We start from the raw sequence: 18651 nt of genomic DNA, 5'->3' as shown, positions 1-18651 counted from the left end.
CGCGAGGAATCATTATTTCTTTGTTACCCACAACATGCTTGTAGTATTTCAAAATGTCGTCGTCCTCAAAGTGGCGTTCACACACTTTTGATTTGTTTGTGAGGCGTTTGTCTTTTCGGTGTAGCATGCGCTCCCAACTTTTAAACTCTCCAGCGTCTTGCGGCGGTGCGAAAAAATGGTGACCAGCGGCATCGTGTCTAAGGCCGCTAGTGCAGCCGGGGGCAAAACAGCACGGCATAGGGAACTTCTTGCTGTCATGAGATGCGGAAACGCTTCTTCAAGAAGCTTTTCAAGAGAGCAAATCGCGACACATCACACAACACCTACAAAACGGAGAAGGATAGCGACTGACGGTGCAGCGCAACAAATATGAAACCAGAAGTGAAAGCAGAAGTCAAGTTTCAAGTTCCTTACCAGAAACGCACTTACAATACATAGCTCAGATCACAATATTTCACAAAGAGGTTCAAAATTAAGAACTGTGAAATAACTACTTCTCAAAATATAAAACAGAAACTGCCAGAAATGACGCAACTTCTATCAGAAACGAAACAAAAAGTGACGAAAGACGCGATCGCAGCGCCGCTAGTTCGCGTGACCACCACTTCGGCCATCTCCCGAGCGGAGCTGCGAAACTGAAGTAGAGTACACTCTACCTGAAGTATGTCTATAGTGCCTAGAATTTACTGGCTAGTGTACCGTGCACCAGCTCTTTTCAATGGACGAGCGTGGCGTCGCCTGCAATGAATGCCCACGATGGCCGGCAGAGGTCGCTGCCACATGGGTGGGTGCAGACTGCGCGTGTCGTCTGCTTCGCATATCAGTTTCGCAGTTGTTGCGTCGGTTTCTGTGTTTGCGTTTTCAGTGTTATTACAGCGTTGCGTGTTTGTGCTTGGTGTTGTCAAAGAGTGAGTGCGTGGCTGTTATGTTCGTGTGCCTGTCATTGCGAGAACTATGCGGCGGCGGTGAAAAAATGCCGAAGCTGAGACAGTGCAAGGAGAGACAGTGCAAGCGGTTACTGCTCGAACAAAGGGCGTGTATCCTTGTTCACTCTACCATCTGATACGAAGCGGCAGCAGAATGGGCAAGAATGATCAGGAGAACGGACAGAAGGCCGGCACCAACTGCTGCGGTTTGTGAAAAACAGTTCGAAAACAGCTTAGTCGAGCGCGCGTTCTCTATCACCGTGAATGACGTTGTCCACGAGATACCCCGCGATAAAACACGCCCACGGTGGAAGTATTCTTCCATCATGACCACGCCTGAAACCCTAAGCTATACCCACGATATTTCCTGAGTTTGCTAAGCATTCTGCATCTTACTTTTCCTGAGTACCAGGGGGAAAAAAAGAAGAAGAAACGAGCAGTAGTGCTTTGATCTACTATACTGCAGGTTATGTTGCACGATAGATTACTGCCCAAAATTCTTGACCACATTGTGCAGGCTTCCTTTGCGTAAGTAAAGCTGAAGCTAGTACAGACGCTGCTTCATTATTGCACTTCCCATTTTGACAATGGAGGCCTTGCTTGTCTATCTTAGCCAGACGTCAACCGCTGTGAAGGCCGGGGAAGACGTAACTTAAGTTACATGTAGCGAGTATAGCTGATTTTTCAGGTCAGCTGCAGACAGCTGGCCTTTCCTCAACCAGGGTGCCCAGAGCATGAAAAACCAGCTTTTGACAGCAGTTACAAAGTTCTTTGGTTTCTTGAGGTTTCGTTTTTTTTTTTTTTTGGAAAAGGCATCAACAAAGAGAGGGAAGCGCAAGGGCAACGGCAGAAGCTCCTGAAACTGCGTCACTGCGCGATCTATTCATGTATGTGTGCATTATATCTCATCTAGGGCTGTCTTATATGCCTGCGATTGACTGTTGTTACGCATGAATAAAATCTTTGTTACGCTTAAATGAAATATCTGTTTCCTATTTTTGTTCACGTATATCAGACATAAAAAGAAATCTGCACGTATTTACCAGGTATAAAAAAAAATGTATATACACGGTACACCACGTGCAGTCCATTTTACAGGCATTCTTTTTTTGCTTATTATTCTATCCTCGGGGCCCAATGGGAATTATGAGGAGATGGGTACATGGTTTACAAACCATCAAAAACATTCAAACCTATGAGGACAACAATAAGATAGTAGGCAGAAATAGCAGCAAATAAAATAAAAAGAAAGAACACAGAAATTCAAGTCATTTCAAAAGATGATCGGTTACAGCGGTTTTGAATGGTTATGCATTAATATAACATCAATAGAACAGTAACCTAACCTTAGAATTCCTTTACTTTATGAGAATGAAAAATGTAACCTGAAACGTACCCTTAAAAAATTACGCTGCCATCATCGCTAGAATAAAAAAACAAGTGTCCTTAGCTATCGCCGAAGATATACACGTAAGCGAAAGCCTTGTAAAGCCTACTCTAATTCACTCTAATCCTTAATTAATACACCTTAATCCCTCTAATTCAGCCTTATCCCCTTAATCCAATCACTATATGAATAATTAAATTTGCTAATCATTTAGCATCTCCTATACACGGCTGGACATGCTTTGGTTCGTTTCTGGCCTTCCTTGGATCGTGTGATATGTTCTGTACCTCGAAACACGGCCTTGGAACATGGAGATCAAGGCATTTGCCTTAGAAATAACGTTTTCTCTTCGCCAGCATAGAAACACATCAGGTTCCCCGCTCGAACCTCAGGTTCCCCAACACGCTTTTCACGCAAGCAACAAGCGCTAGAGAAGCCTGTTGTAATCGAAACAAACCCTGATTTATAAATCAGCTGCCCACATTTGAACTGTGCTGCTGCTACAGCTTAATAAAAACAAAAAGCGCAGCAGCCCGCTTGCCGATCGCTGTGGAAACACGGCGGGCTACGAAGACCGGATGATGCCGCGGCACCCACCTGCACTGCAGCGCCCCAGTGGCAGCCGCCGGCATTCATTGCATTTGGTGCCACCCGAGAGGCCGCGGACGGCACACTAAGAACGTTGGCCGCGGATTACTATCTACTGTCACGTGACTGCAGAAAACGTTGGAAAGCGAAGCGTCCTCATGCTAATTATACCTTTAAAGATTATCCAATATTTTTAGTTATTTTACGTAGATCTAATCAAACAACAAGCAAATTCCTTTTGTTTTGTAAGTGTGGGGATTGTAACGCCGCCGTGTAACGGTAACGGGACTATTTTTTCTCATCGTTTGTTTTACACGACTGACGATTGGCTGAAAAGGATCATGTGACGCGTGGTGCTGTCTGCGCGTCGTATCGGTGTGGAGCTCCTCAATCGGGCTGAAGCTTCTGGTTCGGCTGCGCACGGTATTAGCGGCATATTCAAAGGGCCGACTGGTGCCGGGTGGAAGCATACCGAGCAAGGCAGTTCGTGTGGTCTTTCAGACATGGCCACTTTCGGGCGTTCTTCAAGATGGGTGAGTGACCTCCGAAGGCCATGCGTATTAGAACGGTGTAGTGAAGCGATACAGTAACCCTCGTTTGGCGGAAGCCGTTGCCGTGGGCTTTTCGACTGCTGCTATGTCTAGCTTGTGGCGGCCTTCGTGGCTGGAGCTTTACTCACTGCTTCTCGTAGCTTGCGTGTCTTCGCATTCGGCGGACCTGCTTAAACTGCGGTCCGCTCCTCTGACGCGACTGTCACGGAAGAGTTTTCAATTTGTGTTAGTAGTAACCGGTTTGTTTTGAATATTCGGCCGGAATTTGTTCTTGAAAATCTGCGTATTAACGTCTCTAGGGCTTCACCTGTCTCGCCGCGGCTATTGAAATTTATTGTTCCTTTCTGCTAATGTGTAACCGCAGTGAGTTTTGAATGCTGTTTTCGATGGCTTGCCTACGTCTAGCCCTCGTCACATGTGGTGGTCTCGCAGGCATACCGACCAGCGCGGGTTCGAGCTTGGCGAAACAGCCGTGGTGTAGTCAAACCCGCCCAAAGGCGCCGGGGCGCGCTTCAGTGACTTGCTTGAACGCACCACGTTGCAGTCTTTTTTCTTTTTTTCTCGGCCCGCTTCGACTGAAGTGTGGCTTGTCACTCAGCACACGAAGCCACGCAGCGCTGTTTGTCACGACTGAGGCGCGGCTTTGGAGCTGTGTTAATTTCTTGAAAGTTTATTGCGTGGGGTTGTGGCTGGCTTAAGCCGTTTTCGTACAATAAAAGCGTTAGGTTTCTGTCGCGTCTATTGTTATCGCACGTCGTTTTGCGCTGGTTCTCGTCGATTTAGTTCTGCTGCTGTTTTCTAGCCGAAGTTTCGTATGACATGACTATGCTGTGTTGTAGCACCTCTCGGGTGACCATTGCTCGAGGCAAGCCCGCAATGACTGCATTTGCTCGCATTTATGCCATGACGCCCCCACATCTTAGGTCAGCAAGAAATGACCAACTCTCTTGCAGTGCTTGGTACTCAGCCTAGCGTTTGTCATCATCTCAAGTTCATTGAACATAAGTCATGCTGAAAGCTAGGCTTTGTTTCTAAATCGCTGCAGAAATGCTTTTGTGGAATGTCTTGTTCACCCAAGTTACATTTTTCGGCCGCTCCAAGCTTAGGAGACGTAGGAACTCTGCCGTACTGCTTGCTTCTAATAGAACGAGACCAGGCCAGGGTGAAGAAGTGAAAATATTTGATACTATTCATAGTAAAATATTCTTGCGCGCACAATTGACAAGGACACAGTGAAGGGGACACGCGAGCGCGTTCTGCTACAGTATATTTGATACTAACCTTAGCCCTTCAACGCCACTTGTCACCAATTGAAAACGAAGTCTTATGTGGCTAGAGGTGAAGGCCACTTTGTTTCCTGTGTCGAGTTTTCCCCCTATTGCTGAAAAAAATTGCACAAAATATTTGTTTTTGTTGATTATGCTTATTCTCAATGTGTTTTGCATAGTTGGATAGAAAATGAATATCATTGTTTTTCTGGATATTTGTCTAATCACTATAGGGTGAATGTGCGATGCATTGGTGTTGTAATTTTACTAGGCACACTTTTACAATTGGTCTCCCCCTGTCCTCTGGTGGCCTTCCTTGCACACACTGTTTCGTTCAGCTCCTTGTTTGCACTTTGTTTAGTTAGTTAGCTGGACATGAATACAAACTTAAAGAATCCTGCAAAGCGCCGCTCCCACATGGGGACAGTTACGCCTAACCTAACCGCTGCATCGCAGGCTCTCTGGACAGCCCAAAGCCGACGATGGTATTCCGAGCTCTTGATGGCCGAGTTCCACTTCTGTTCAGTGATGTCCTTATCCTCCCGTAAGGAGGTACACTGCGAGAGCATGTGATCTAAATTGCATGTCCTCCGCAGCTAGGACACTGAGCTAAAAACATCCGGGAATAGACAGGGCATGAAGGCCAGACTAGGATAAGAGCTAGTCTGAAGCATGCTGAGGGTTGTAGCTTTAGGTCTTGTTTGTGAGCTTTTTATGTGGCGGAGGAAAGATTCTTCTCTCCAGGTAGAAATGTTTTGGGAATTCATTAAAGGTGACTGGTGTCCCAGAACTCTGGACATGGACTGCAACAAGGCTCGTCCTCCCGTACAGATAGTTACTATGTGCGTCTGGGAGTGGGCAATGTTACCGGGATTGGCGAGTCCAGATTTAGGCCCAAGTGTGCCGGAAACCAATTAGCTGGATAAGACAGTTATGTTTGGTTTCATAGTTCAGTTTGTTACTTAGATATTAGTTTATTATGTTTGCTGAGTTATGGCTAGGTAAGTTATTAGTGAATAACTTTATTTTAGTTAGATAACTTACTTAATAAATTGGTTAGCTTGATTAGTGAATTAGTTTTGTTAGATACCTCATTTATTAGTTGTATTAATTATTATGTAGTTAGTTTATTGGTTGAGTTGGTTTTGTTACTGTAGTGTTACATTACATAGCATGTCAACGATTACAGCTACAAACGCCCCTTCAAGCAGTGGCAGTTAGAGTTGTTCTCCTAAACAAACTTGTCACCACTTGCTCGCTTTACATACCCCCACGTTACCAATGAAACAAACGTGAATTTCAGTCCTTCATAATGATTTGCCAGAACCTTATGTCATTCTTGGCGATTTCAAGGCACACAACAGCCTGTGGGGCAACTCGTATAGACGCGCGAGGTCGTCTTGTTGGACCGTTTTTCTCCTATGGTGCGTGTCTGCTGAATAAGGAACCCACATATTACTGCCTCGCAAAAATTTTCTTCAATTCATTTTGGCATAGTTCCTCATCTATATTGCCTGAACTTGAATGGAAAGTTACCAAAACTCCTCACAGGAGCGACCACTTCCCCATACTGCTGAGAAAATCCAAAGAAAACGAATATACACCACAGGCTCCTCGGTGGAAGGTTGATACAGTGCGAGAAATTCCGCACTCTTACTAGTAGCTCAATGGCTGACATCTCTTCTTTAGGAATTAATGCTGCTGTGGAGTATTTTACAACCCTAATAAAAGATGCCGCTTCTAAATGCATATCTGAAGTGCTGTGGCATGCAAATGGCATGTCCCGTGGTGGAACAAAATGTAGGAACGCTCGTAAGAAACGGAACAAAGTGTGGGGGTTGCTATGCACTTCTTTCACTGTGGAGAATCTTAACTTTAAGAAGTCCCAGGGCAGGAGAACACACACAGGCCAGAAGAGATTTGTCAGAAGTTCTTATCAAGTATCAACTCGTATACAGATGAGGCCAAACAGTCTGGAACAGGCTTAATAAGGTAACAGGGTGCCAAATATATTCACTCCCTTTGGTAAACACACAGGGCGACACCTTGCAAGAAGACCAGGCAGACTTGCTAGGGGTGCACTTCGTGAGCGTGTAAATCTCAACCCATTCACTATCCTTTCTCAATTATAAACATACAGAAGAGTGCAAGCCATTTATACGTAAATGCTGACAGAATGAATCGTACAACTGTCCTTTTAGTATTGCCGAGTTGAAGCTGCCTTGATCTCGTGGAAGAGCTCTGCACCGGGATCTGACAGTCATGTATGAAATGATAAAAAAACTAGCTCACTCGCACACAAGTTACACTACTCGCACTTTTGAACGCTATTTGGGCTTGCAGATACCTTCCAACCGTATGGAAAGAAGCCATTGTGGTCACTGTTTTGGAACTGGGTGAAGACCCTTCCTCTGTGGCAAGTTATTGCCTGATAGCTCTCACAAGTTGCCTTTGTAAGGTATTTGGAAAGATTAATCGGCGACTCATCCATTTCCTTGAGCTGAGCAAAATTCTTTATCCCTATCAGCGTGGCTTCAGAGAAGGGTGGTCCACAAACGATCATCTTGTACGTATTGATGGAAATACCTGTGATGCATTTGTACAGTTTTTCTTATCTGTATTCCTCGATATAGAGAAGGCATACAACACAACGTGGTGCTACAGAATCTTGAGACTTGTCCGAAATGGGCATCCATGGCAATATGCTAAACCTGATAGTTATTTGTCCAATCATACCTTCCGGGTAAAAATCGGCAATGTACTGTCATGTCCATTGAAACAGGAAACTGGTGTACCCCAGGGAGGTGTACTCAGCACACTCTTTATTGTTAAGATGACCACACTTCATGCTTCATAACCACCTGCCATTTTTATTGTCTACGTCGACGACATTCAAATAGGTTTCAAATCCTGTAACCTCGTGTAGAAGTGTGTGAACAAATACCTGTCAACAAAGAGCACAAATTTCTAGGTATTATACTTGACTATAGGCTCACTTTCATTCCACACATTAAATATTTTAAAGAAAGATGTCCAAAAATAATTAACTGTCCTGAACTTCTGCCCTGCACTACATGGGGTAGTGACAGGAAGTGTTTAATGAATCTTTACAGGAGCCTAATTCGGTCACGATTGGACTACGGTGCCATTGTAGATAACTCTGCCGCCCTGAGTCGGCTAATGATGCTGGATGCTGTCCACCGTCTAGGTATCCGCTTAGGCACTGGCGCTTTCAGGACAAGCTTGATTGAATGCTTGTATGCAGAATCAAATGAGTGGTCACTCCACTTGCAGAAAACATACATCAGCCTCACATATTTTCTCAGAATCCACTCTAATCATGAACGTCCATGTTTTAATACCATTACCAATATGACGTTTGCTACACTTTTCTGCAATCAATCCTCTGTAGGACGCCTTTCTCGCTGCATGCGAGGGAGCTTAATGACGAAATGGCTGTCCCACTGCTCGAGCATCGCCTAATGCATCCAACCATGCTTTTACCTCCTTGGGAGTGGCAGGTGGTGGGACACATCCGTTGTAGGCGTTACAAAGCACGCTCCAGAGGTTGAAATCCGAATGCACTTCCTAGAACTTCAGTACAAGCACTCCTGCACAGAGTTCTACACAGACGCTTCAAAGTTGCTGCCGGGGTGACCTACGCAGCCGTCGGTCCATCCCTCTCGGAATTCGATGTACTGCATCCGGAAACAAGTATATTTATGGCCAAGGCCTACGCACTATTGTTAGTTATGAAGCATATAAGAAAATCAAAACTCCACAAAGCAGTTATGTATACACACTCCCTAAGCGCCGTGAAAGCTTGATGTCGCTCTATACACACAAATCCAGTATTTAGTGAACTCTATTCAGTCTTGTGTAAAGCATACATATGTAACCAGCATATCATTATATTCTGGGTGCCTGGCCATAGGGCCATCGAGGGCCACATTCTGGTGGTCAAGATGGTCAGGTCAGTTGCATCGCATGCTGTTAATCTTAGCGCTGCTGTCCCTGTCACAGATCTGAAGCCTTTCTTATGAAAGAAACTTGAAACCACTGGCAACGCAAGTGGGATGCAGAAACTGATAAGCTGCGCGTGATAAAGCTACAGTTAGGTTTTTGGCGGCCCACAACAACATCGCAGCAGACAGATGTCCTGTTCTGACAGAATAGGACACACATTTGGGACCCATAATTTTCTTTCTGGAAATGACCCTCCAACCTGTGGTAGATGCGGGGAGAGGCTGACGTCCACGTCCTACTGGAGTGTCTGAAAGGGGAAGCTGAGAGAAACATTTTCTTCTGGCATACCGCTATTGTCTCCCACTTCACCCGGCTGTTTCTTGGTAAAGAACCGCTTTTTAATGCCAAAGCAGTCCTCAGTTTTTCAATGGTGTTATCCTACATGTTACAAGTCCATTACATTCTTAGTGCATCCTCTTTCGAGAAAATGCCGTTGTGATAGTTGTTTTTTATAGCACATGTCTCTAGGCCCTTGTGTTTCAAGTGCTCTAATGAGGCAATAGCATCTGACATATGTTGTATATTGTATCATTCTTTCGCAATGCATTTTAATGCTCATAGTACACGTCATTTGGCATCGCCATATTCTTATTACATATACAAATTATGCACTTTAGAGCAACTATATTTAAGGCCCCTTTACAGCCACATCGCATCTATTTCGTACAACTTGTAACTACACTGCGAACTCATTACCATGGACATGGCACTCTTTGGCCATACCTGGCCCTTGTGCCAATAAACACCACGCATTCATTCATTCATTTATTCAATCAATTTGAATGATGAATTAAGCCGCTGTTGCCAATGCAGTTGAACCTGAAAATAAATCGAGGCGTTGTAGTTAAGAAATTGTTGAACGCTGTACAGAAACATGGTGGCCATATGCACGCTGCAATATTCGCACGCCAATATAGGCAATGGACCCTTGTGCCATAGCAAGCACATGCATAGAATGCCCATGGCATTCATTAATGTGTGCTCCAGTCCACTTTCTGCTTGCGCTGTGGTGCGCCCACTATATACGTAGCTCTCCCATAATGTTATGCACAAGTTTTGTGACCAGATTGAAAGTATTGGAAGACATTGGTAGCACCTTATGGTGTTGTATGTATGTGCACTGTGCAAGTATGACTTGAAGATGCCAAGATACCAGTGGTGTGCTTTGCTACTCTTTGCTCAGGGGCTTAGAATACTCATTCTGGGTATGTGTGAACCACTGTGGTGTGCTAACAAAATACCATTGTGATCTCAAAAGGCAACTGGCAAGTGCTGTAAAGTTGTCTTGGGAAGAAACCGACAATCCATAGAGGCACATACAGGCTTGACTGGTGTTGTTGACCTTGTGCCTATTGTTTCCAAGGTTAACGCATTGAAACAAAGACGTGGGTCAAGTAGTGCAGCTGTGGTATTTCGGTGAACACAGCACAGTATTCTTAGCGAGTCTACTATTGGTGTTGCTCAATGTGGCAAGGAACTGTTGGATGCCACAATTTCTTAAAGGTACCCTGCAACGCCACTTTTGGGTCACGTTTGCTCACGCCAAGTAGGGAAAATGGGCAACACTGAAGTCTCTGATATAACAACAAATGCGTTGCTTGCAGTACTTTCTGTGTCAAGTTTGTTGCTCCTTGTCTTGATACATAAGCTAGGAGTGGAAAGTGTGATGCTTTTGGGCTTGCCCACCCAGTCATATTTCATGCTGCTACTTGCCCGACGTAGGAACCAAGCCAGTGGCGTAGCCAGTACCAAGACATTGTACCTAGCCTCTGAGGCTTGCCACTAAGTTCTCAGATAGTGAGGACAGGGACCTTATTTAAAGAAAGAAATGGTCTACAATGTACCATTAGTTCCACGTTTAGGTGAAGACCAAACATTTTTCATTAATCAATATTCTTTAAGTTATGGTACTGCAAACTTACTATCTAATGGTATGTGCCTGTTTTGAATATGAGATCCATTTTTATCTCCATTTGTTTCGATTTTATGCAAGCTTCCTTAATTTTCCAGAGATTAGCAGCACATCAGTTCTTCCGATTTTGCAAAACATGGTCAGTGGCTGGACATGCTTGCTTTTTTATGTTGCTTTGGTGCAGGCTGGGTTAGAGAACCTGACAGCTGCTAAGAAGCCCGCCCCAGCCAGCCAGAAGGCAGCCACTGCTGGCCAGAAGCCAGTGAAACAGTCCTCGCAGCGACCACCACTGCGCCAGCCCAACAGACTGCCAGCTCCAAAGGCAAGATTGGGAGAATGGAACGCATGCATATGAGTGCAGAGCTTTTTCAGTAGAGCGAGCAGCAGTGCTAGTTTGGGTGACATGATGGCACTGAGCATCTCATCTCTGAAAACCCTCATTACATTGTCTTTCTATGGGCGCCTGGCATGAGAAGTTTTGACTGGTTGCCTTTGTGCGGCAGCACCGCGAATGTAATGGCATCATGTGATAGGTGCTGCCGCCGGCTACATTTATTGAATGCTGTCGTTATTTTCTTGTTTGTGTTGCTGAGATGCCACGTGAAACTAAACTTGATCAAACAGGTTGTTTTTGGGTGCACAAGCAGTTACTGAAATATTGCTACGGCACAATATGTGCGATCACGAAAGGCCAGCAGTGTGAAGACGACGACGACGATTAGAAGCTAGCGCGGGCTGTTGCCTCTTGGCCAAGCGCAGCGTATTTTCCTTGTAAATATATTTGTACATAGCTTTTCGTCTGCGTCTTCCTACGTAACATATCTGGTGGAGGTGGACGTTCCCTGTACCTCGTCACGGAGCTTCGCAGTGGACGGTACGTCGAGCCTTCCTTCATGGCTCCCGGCGACGACACTAAGGCCTACTACACTGCTTCCGAGTCCGATCTTTAGTCGCTCCGGGACGGCGCTTTTGCAGCCGGGGGTAGTGCTACGGCACAATATGTGCGATCACGAAAGGCCAGCAGTGCGAGGACGACGACGACGATTAGAAGCTAGCGCGGGCTGTTGCCTCTTGGCCAAGCGCAGCGTATTTTCCTTGTAAATATATTTGTACATAGCTTTTCGTCTGCGTCTTCCTACGTAACAATATGACTAAAGCTGGTTAGGCCAATTGTTTTTCATGAGGGTCTTGCCAGATGGAACAATAAAAAGTCTGGATATGTGCAGTCTGTATGCAACAGTATGTACAGTTCTCTACAATTGAAAAGTTATACTCGAAACGCATGGTTGCCGGCGCTTTTTGCACAGACTACAAGCGCAGGGTACACTGAGCTGATGCAGCGAGGTATGCAGTAAAAGCGAGAACCTTTGCGACTGAGCGTGACTGCATTGTTAGTCCCGGGTCGGTCACCTAGTGCTCACCTGTGGCGGAAAAAGGTGCCAGCTATGTGCTCAAAGCATCGCGGTTCAATTGCTGAGCACTGTACATTTCCGGTGCTGCTTTGCTATGGTGTAGGTGTTGTAACATTAATGAAGGAGCCATTCACACACAAGAGCTTCGTGTCGCATGTGAATTGCCTGTCTTCACTTACACAGGTGTAACGACAAACTCAGATTTGTAGTTGTCGTTTTGTAGTGTTAGTGTTTAGACAAACTTCTTGCTGGGCGAGTTGGTGCATGGCTATGTTAGGAGGAGTTGCTCATTCAAAAGGACAAACACAGGAAAAACAAAGTAGATGGAAAGAGTGCAACCTATAATCTGGTTTTATTCGTTAGGAAACTGCATGTGTAAGCATTGTTCACATGTGCCGAAAAGGAGGGGGACGAAGAGATGGCAAATCAAGCTTGCTTGAAGTCGGCAAAAACTGTGCAGAACTTTTCTACGTCATGGAAGGTGACAGAAGTATCACTTACAGTAATCGCCCTTTTCATTGAGGTTAAACGCTTCTAAAAGCTCACGGATTATTTTGCTCTTGCTTGTGCCTAGAATGTTCTTGAACACTAGTTCACATCCTTTGCATGCATTGCAGTTTGTTGCCAAGTTCGCTCCTCTTTTCGAATTGACAATGCATGTTCCCCTGCACATTCATTCATGCAGCAGGGGAGCATACACATTTGTATACCACGTCCGTGGCATATTTCATGTTTCGGCAGGCTTTATTCCGCAGCCGCATCATCTGGCTCCTTCTGTGCTGAACCTCAGGCAAAGCTCAGCAAGCTTATTTGAAACAGGAAAAGCAACGGGGATTCCATGCCTGTTTGCCACTTTTCTTGTGGGCGACTGTGCATACATTAAACAGTGCTCTTCTTTCGGAAGAAGACCACGTTTGTTTTTTGTTTTTCTACCTGGCAAAGGTTGTCAGCCACAGCTGTGATGACCGCACGATGCACCTGCATACAAAAACGTCAGCTCAAATGAATAGAACCTTATTTCATATGTTCATTACATAGAAGCGGGCCTATGCGTGTGAAGTTGCATAGTGCTAATGTTGCATTTGCGGTCCTTTCCTACAGCACAAATTTTCCGCTAGAAATGCACACTTATTCGGTGCTGTTATCATATACAGTAGTACCTCGTTAACTCTTACTCGCATATCTAGAAAAAGCAGCCAAGTCAAAATTTGCTGCGGCACTGAAATTTTCCATACGTGCCACGTATTTATTGCTCTTTATCTCAGGAGTATTTTGGGGCCAAATTGCAGATATCTCGAAATCTTGACTGAGAATGAAACCATCTCTGCTGTCGGTCTTGTTAAGTTTGGCCGAGCAGGGCTCCTAGCCGAGACAAGAATATGACGCCGAACGGCGAACATTATTTTAATCTGGCATAACTGCTGCCGTTAGATACACAACATCCTCGGCGTGGCTCCGCTATCCTCTTTAAAAGCCTCGCCTTCACGAAGGGAGAGAAAAACTCAACCCTCCTCACGATAACAACCATTATCACGCTGACATTACGTTATCAACATTATCACGCTGACAGGCTGACCGGGCTTCGGGCATCCACGGCACCGGGCATCCGCGTGAGTGCAACAGCTCCTCGCCACGGAAGAATGGAGGGGGGGGGGTTGAGTGTTCCCAGAAGGTCCACCTTGCAACAAGAACGCACTTTCGAAAGTTTGTCGAGGTTGACAGAACAGCACTTTGTGTTTCCTTTTAAGCAGTTCAAGCGGGCGAAGTCTCACCAGGTGGGTCCAGGCTGCGGAGTGATTCCGGCGTACTGGGCGCTACTGATGCGTAAATGGATAGGGTGCCAGGACCTCTGGGGACCCCAGAGGCCATAGGATTGCTCGTGGAGGTGTCCATGGCCAAATCGGGCACATTCTTGACAGAGGAGCCCGTGGTGTGAAGTGGTTCTGGAGTATTGAGTTACTGTGGGGTAGACGGATCGGGCACCAGGTTCTTGGGTGACTGCAGACGTCGGAGGGTTGCTCGTTGAGGCGTTCATGGCCAAGATACTGGGCATAGGCAAAAAGGCAAGCACCACAACCGCCATATGTGGCCCGACCCGATACGCAGATGGTTTTGGAATCTTTATAAAAGGAACAGAACTGACGACTAGTGAGGCCCCCTGACAGGCCCAGGCCGGATAAATTCAGAGTGAATGCTTTGCTGCATTACTGCCTAGTGACGCCGAGTGAGAGAAGGCCCTGCTCAGGCCATCTGCATTTGCATACAGAGATCCTTTCTTGTGTTTAACCTTGAACGCTTACAGTTGCAAACTGAGGCTCCAACGTAGCAATCTACTATTTTTGTTCGACATTTGTTGAAGCCACGTGAGCGGCCTATGATCTGTAATAAAAATAAATTCTGAACATGACAAGTAACACAAGAGCTTTTCTACAGGCCGCACCACCTACCCGCCGTGGTTGCTCAGTGGCTATGGTGTTAGGCTGCTGAGCACGAGGTCGCGGGATCGAATCCCGGCCACGGCGTCCGCATTTCGATGGGGGCGAAATGCGAAAACACCCGTGTACTTAGATTTAGGTGCACGTTAAAGAACCCCAGGTGGTCTAAATTTCCGGAGTCCTCCACTACGGCGTGCCTCATAATCATAAAGTGGTTTTGGCACGTAAAACCCCATATATTATTATTATTACAGGCCGCACCAGGCATGCGCATTCTTTTTCTGTGGTACTGTAGGCTTGTTCGCGAGCAGTCAACTTTCGGCTCACTTACAGAATCAGTTGTTCGTGCCTATGCTTGTTCTCTTGGCTTAATACTACACCCACCCCTTTTTCGCTGGCGTCACACTGCATAAGAAAGGGCCTTGCAGTCCGGACTTGCGAGGACTGGCTTATCTGCGAGTGCAGCTTTCAAGGAAGCAAATGCCCAATTAGGGGCATCTTTCTTCAATGTGTCTAAGTGAGCTAGCAACCTCCGAGAAGCCCTTGATGTAGTGTTGGTAATAACCTACCATCCCTAAAAACGTGTGGATTTCTGTTTTCCTTTCTGGCTGGGGAAACGCTGATCACCAGAATCTTTACAGGGTGTGCACCAACTGGGAAAACCGGGAATTCTCAGGGATATTGAGTAGTCTGGAGAAACTCTGGGAATGTTGCCTCTATCGGGGTAAATTAGCTGTAATTTTATTGCTTGTTCTTGTTGTAATGTATTGCTTGCTATTATCCTTTGCTTGTTCTCTCAGCAATGCGTTCTGAAACAGTTTCAACGGCTCTATATGAACTTTGCTTTATTAGGTGGGCCACTTCACCATAAGGAATTGCTTTTGGTCCCGTAAATTCCTGTGCGACCAGTTTTCTAATGAAAAGAAATCATCTGCATGCACCTATAGAGACGACTGCATTTTTCATGGTTAAGCTAAAATTAAGATTTTTCATGTCTAAGCACTCTTGACAAGCTGATCCACAGGCTACTCACACTGAACGCAGGTGCTTTTTCCGATAGCTGAACAGCAGAATAAAACAGGAAATGAATTCTGACCACACACACAAATCAAGACACCGGGTGCATACAGCCCGCTGACAGGACCCGCTAGTAACCTAATGCGGGAAGCTGCGACTTGTGCTACCCAGCGAGAGACATCTCTCGCAGCCAAGTTGTCGCACAGTATGTTGAAAATTCCGCATTAGGCCCATGACCCTCATGACAATTCACCATGCATCAATAACAGTGGAGTCGCAATGCTTGGGCACACTGCACAGCAGGTCCACCCGCCTCCACTCGCCGGGTCCACCTGCCTTCAGCATGGTTTGTCGGACAAGAAAGCATGTGCACTCCATGACCTGTGCTGCATTCTGCAGCGCACCATGCCCTGCGTACATATTGAACACTTTTCGAGTGAGATATACACACAAAACTCAAAACAAAGCGCACAACAAGTGAGACTCGTGTTACTCAACGGACGACGTATTTTCCACACTACCCAGCCAATTTCGTTGACCACCGCTAGGTGGTGCCACAGTGTGTTCCAAATTCCAGCGCGTGAGCCCCATATTCAAGGAGCAAAATCACTCAGATTTTCTCTCTCGTGCCTACTCTTACACGTGCCTGCGCAAACGTCTGGCGATCCCTCAAATGAGTCCTGCAGAAGTGGTTGCGACTCCTGCCAGTAAGGGCAGGAGGGCAGTTGCTTTGTCACACTTCTAATAGATGGTGCGAAAGTCGCACTAGGCAGAAGACCTGGCTCTGACGGAACGGTTTGGCACGGCTTACTGAACAAGACAGAACTGGCTTCCTCTCTCCAAAAGAACTGTACTTCACTTTTACCGAACCACGGCTCACTCACTTTTTAGAGAGGCTCAAAAGATCCGGCATGCTCCCGAGCGACCGATCTCTACGTTTAGTGCAGTTAATTTTGTTCGATTTATACAATGCATGCGATTTACCATTGGAGGTGTGACTTGGGTTTTGATTTTATCATACGCAACGTACGTGGCACGAATTTTTTATTCTACACCACGTATAATAAAAGCGCACATACCACATGCGTTTTAATACATCCTATTCGCATAACATGTACTTGTGAATGCTCACTATGCTTTCTAAATGTGTGCAGTACGCTACCAATGGCACTGTGCGCTGTAATACAGATAGCCAGCTAAAGCACATACCATTTATAAAATCACTTCATTGATGAAACTAGTTTAGTTTCACGTGAAATAGTCCTGTATTTTCTTCTGCTTAAGCTATTTCGCTGCCCGCAACGAACACACTTCTCCCATTGTCTAAGGAGTCGGAGCAGCTGAGGCCACAGCCTTCCACATTCGCACAGAAGCACCGGACTAGTGCGAGTGCACCAATCACCTCGGAGGACATAGGCAGTGGACCGTCGTTGCTTTCCTCATTGTGCCCACTTTAACTTGTGCTCGGTGCGATGTCGGCAGTCTTCGTTTTTGTGCTGTCCCTTGGTCGCGACACCATCTGCACTCACAAACTCATCGACCGTTGATTTGTCAATGGCTTCCAGAAATTCTGACAGCTCGCTCCAAACTTCGCCAACATCAGCAACGACTTTGTCGCACTCATCAGAATTGAGTCATCATGGGGCACCCGGAAGGTGGCACGTCTAAAGCAATTTCGAATGAACCACTTGTACACGGCCGTGTGTACGCGTCAGGTGGCACGGGCACCGGGTCACAAGTTTGTCCGTTTTAGCCCTAATCTCCCCCTTATTCTTCAGAATTGTGCTGAGTGTGCCACTGGGAATCTTTCACGCTACGGGGCATCTGACTTCTCACCACATTCAACCCAATTTTTTATTTTCAGCTTCACGGCGAAAGGCGAATTCTGCCGCTTCGTCATGGCAACACTACGGCAGAAGGATCGCGAGGCGCAAACACAATCAACCTGAAAAGCAGCGAGACAACTTCCACTTGCGCCATCTTGCACGACGAGGGCACAAAAGCCTCCGATTGGCTGTCTGAGCAAGTGCTGCAGGCAGGCCAGGATCATTTCTTGCATGGGATTGTCGACGGCTTGCTCGACGCAGTACGGTCACGGTAGGGAGAGCGGTTTGACGGAGCCTTGCTGCTGAGTTTCCTTGCCACCATGAGGGAAAGCCTACTTCTTGGGGCATTTTTCCGCTGCTTGACGTTCAATATTGTTACGTAGGAAGACGCAGATGAAAAGCTATATACAAGTATATTTACAAGAAAATACGCCGCGCTTGGCCAAGAGGCAACAGCCCGCGCTAGCCTCCAATCGTTGTCGTCTTCACACTGCTCACCTCTTCGTGATCGCAAATACTGTTCCGTAGCAATATATTGGGAGTTGCTGCTATTTTTGTTCTATGTAAGCGTAACTTTATCTATATATACTCATTGTAACTATAGTGTTCAGATATTCGATCTAAAGAATTCGACGTAAACGGTTTAGATATAGTTGGGTTCGACTGTTGTGCCATTCTTTCATCTCGCCACGCGGGTGCATCCCGTAAACACCCATACGTGATTGGCAGCACCCCCAAAAAAGTTCCAAGCTTTTCACAAAGCGTGGTTTATGCCAAGATATGCATGAATACTTACTGCATGGAATAGTCTCAAAATGAGAATTGACAGTAAATCTATTATGGCAAAAATGAAAAGCTACTTGTTTTTGCATGCGTTTTCAGAGGTTTGGAACCTTTGGCATTGTTAGCGGGGCTTGATGTAGGTGTATTGGAGGAGGAGAGTTAAAAAGGAGAAATGGTCACGGCCTTATCTTGGAATGTGAAGACCACTGACATTTGCCCCACCTGCTGTTGGCATTTAGCTTAAATGTTTTGTGTGTTCAGCTGATTACTCCATAGCCATGCAAGGGCATCTCATACTGAACAAGGATAGGTTCTCGATGCAGTCATATTGCCCATATTTCGCACTGAATGTGTGCTGCCACATTGTGTATGTATGGTACCGTATTTACTCCTTACCGTATTTACTGTAATCTAGGCTGGCCCCGATTCTATGCCGATCCAGAATGTCCAAAGCAGAAAAAGCGGTGCTTGCCTCGAATGTAAGGCAAACAAGAAAGTGAGGACAGCGTTCACAAAATGA

General features: G+C 45.9%; 1 protein-coding gene across 2 annotated transcripts in view; it reads left to right on the top strand.

The window, feature by feature from the left end:
- The first annotated feature begins 3236 nt into the window (after positions 1-3236).
- Positions 3237-18651, top strand: part of CycB (Cyclin B) — a 116052-nt gene continuing 100637 nt past the window's right edge. Inside the window, exons 1-2 of one of the 2 annotated variants that reach the window (XM_065443859.2) lie at positions 3237-3434; positions 10843-10980. In XM_065443859.2, coding sequence (XP_065299931.1) covers positions 3405-3434; positions 10843-10980 — 168 coding nt within the window. In that variant the 5' untranslated portion in view covers positions 3237-3404. The remainder of the gene's footprint in view (positions 3435-10842; positions 10981-18651) is intronic. The other variant, XM_065443860.2, reaches the window with a different exon arrangement.

The sequence above is a fragment of the Dermacentor albipictus genome, chromosome 7 (assembly GCF_038994185.2).
Source record: "Dermacentor albipictus isolate Rhodes 1998 colony chromosome 7, USDA_Dalb.pri_finalv2, whole genome shotgun sequence".
NCBI lineage: Eukaryota > Metazoa > Arthropoda > Arachnida > Ixodida > Ixodidae > Dermacentor > Dermacentor albipictus.
This window is presented reverse-complemented; position numbering and strand designations above follow the sequence as displayed.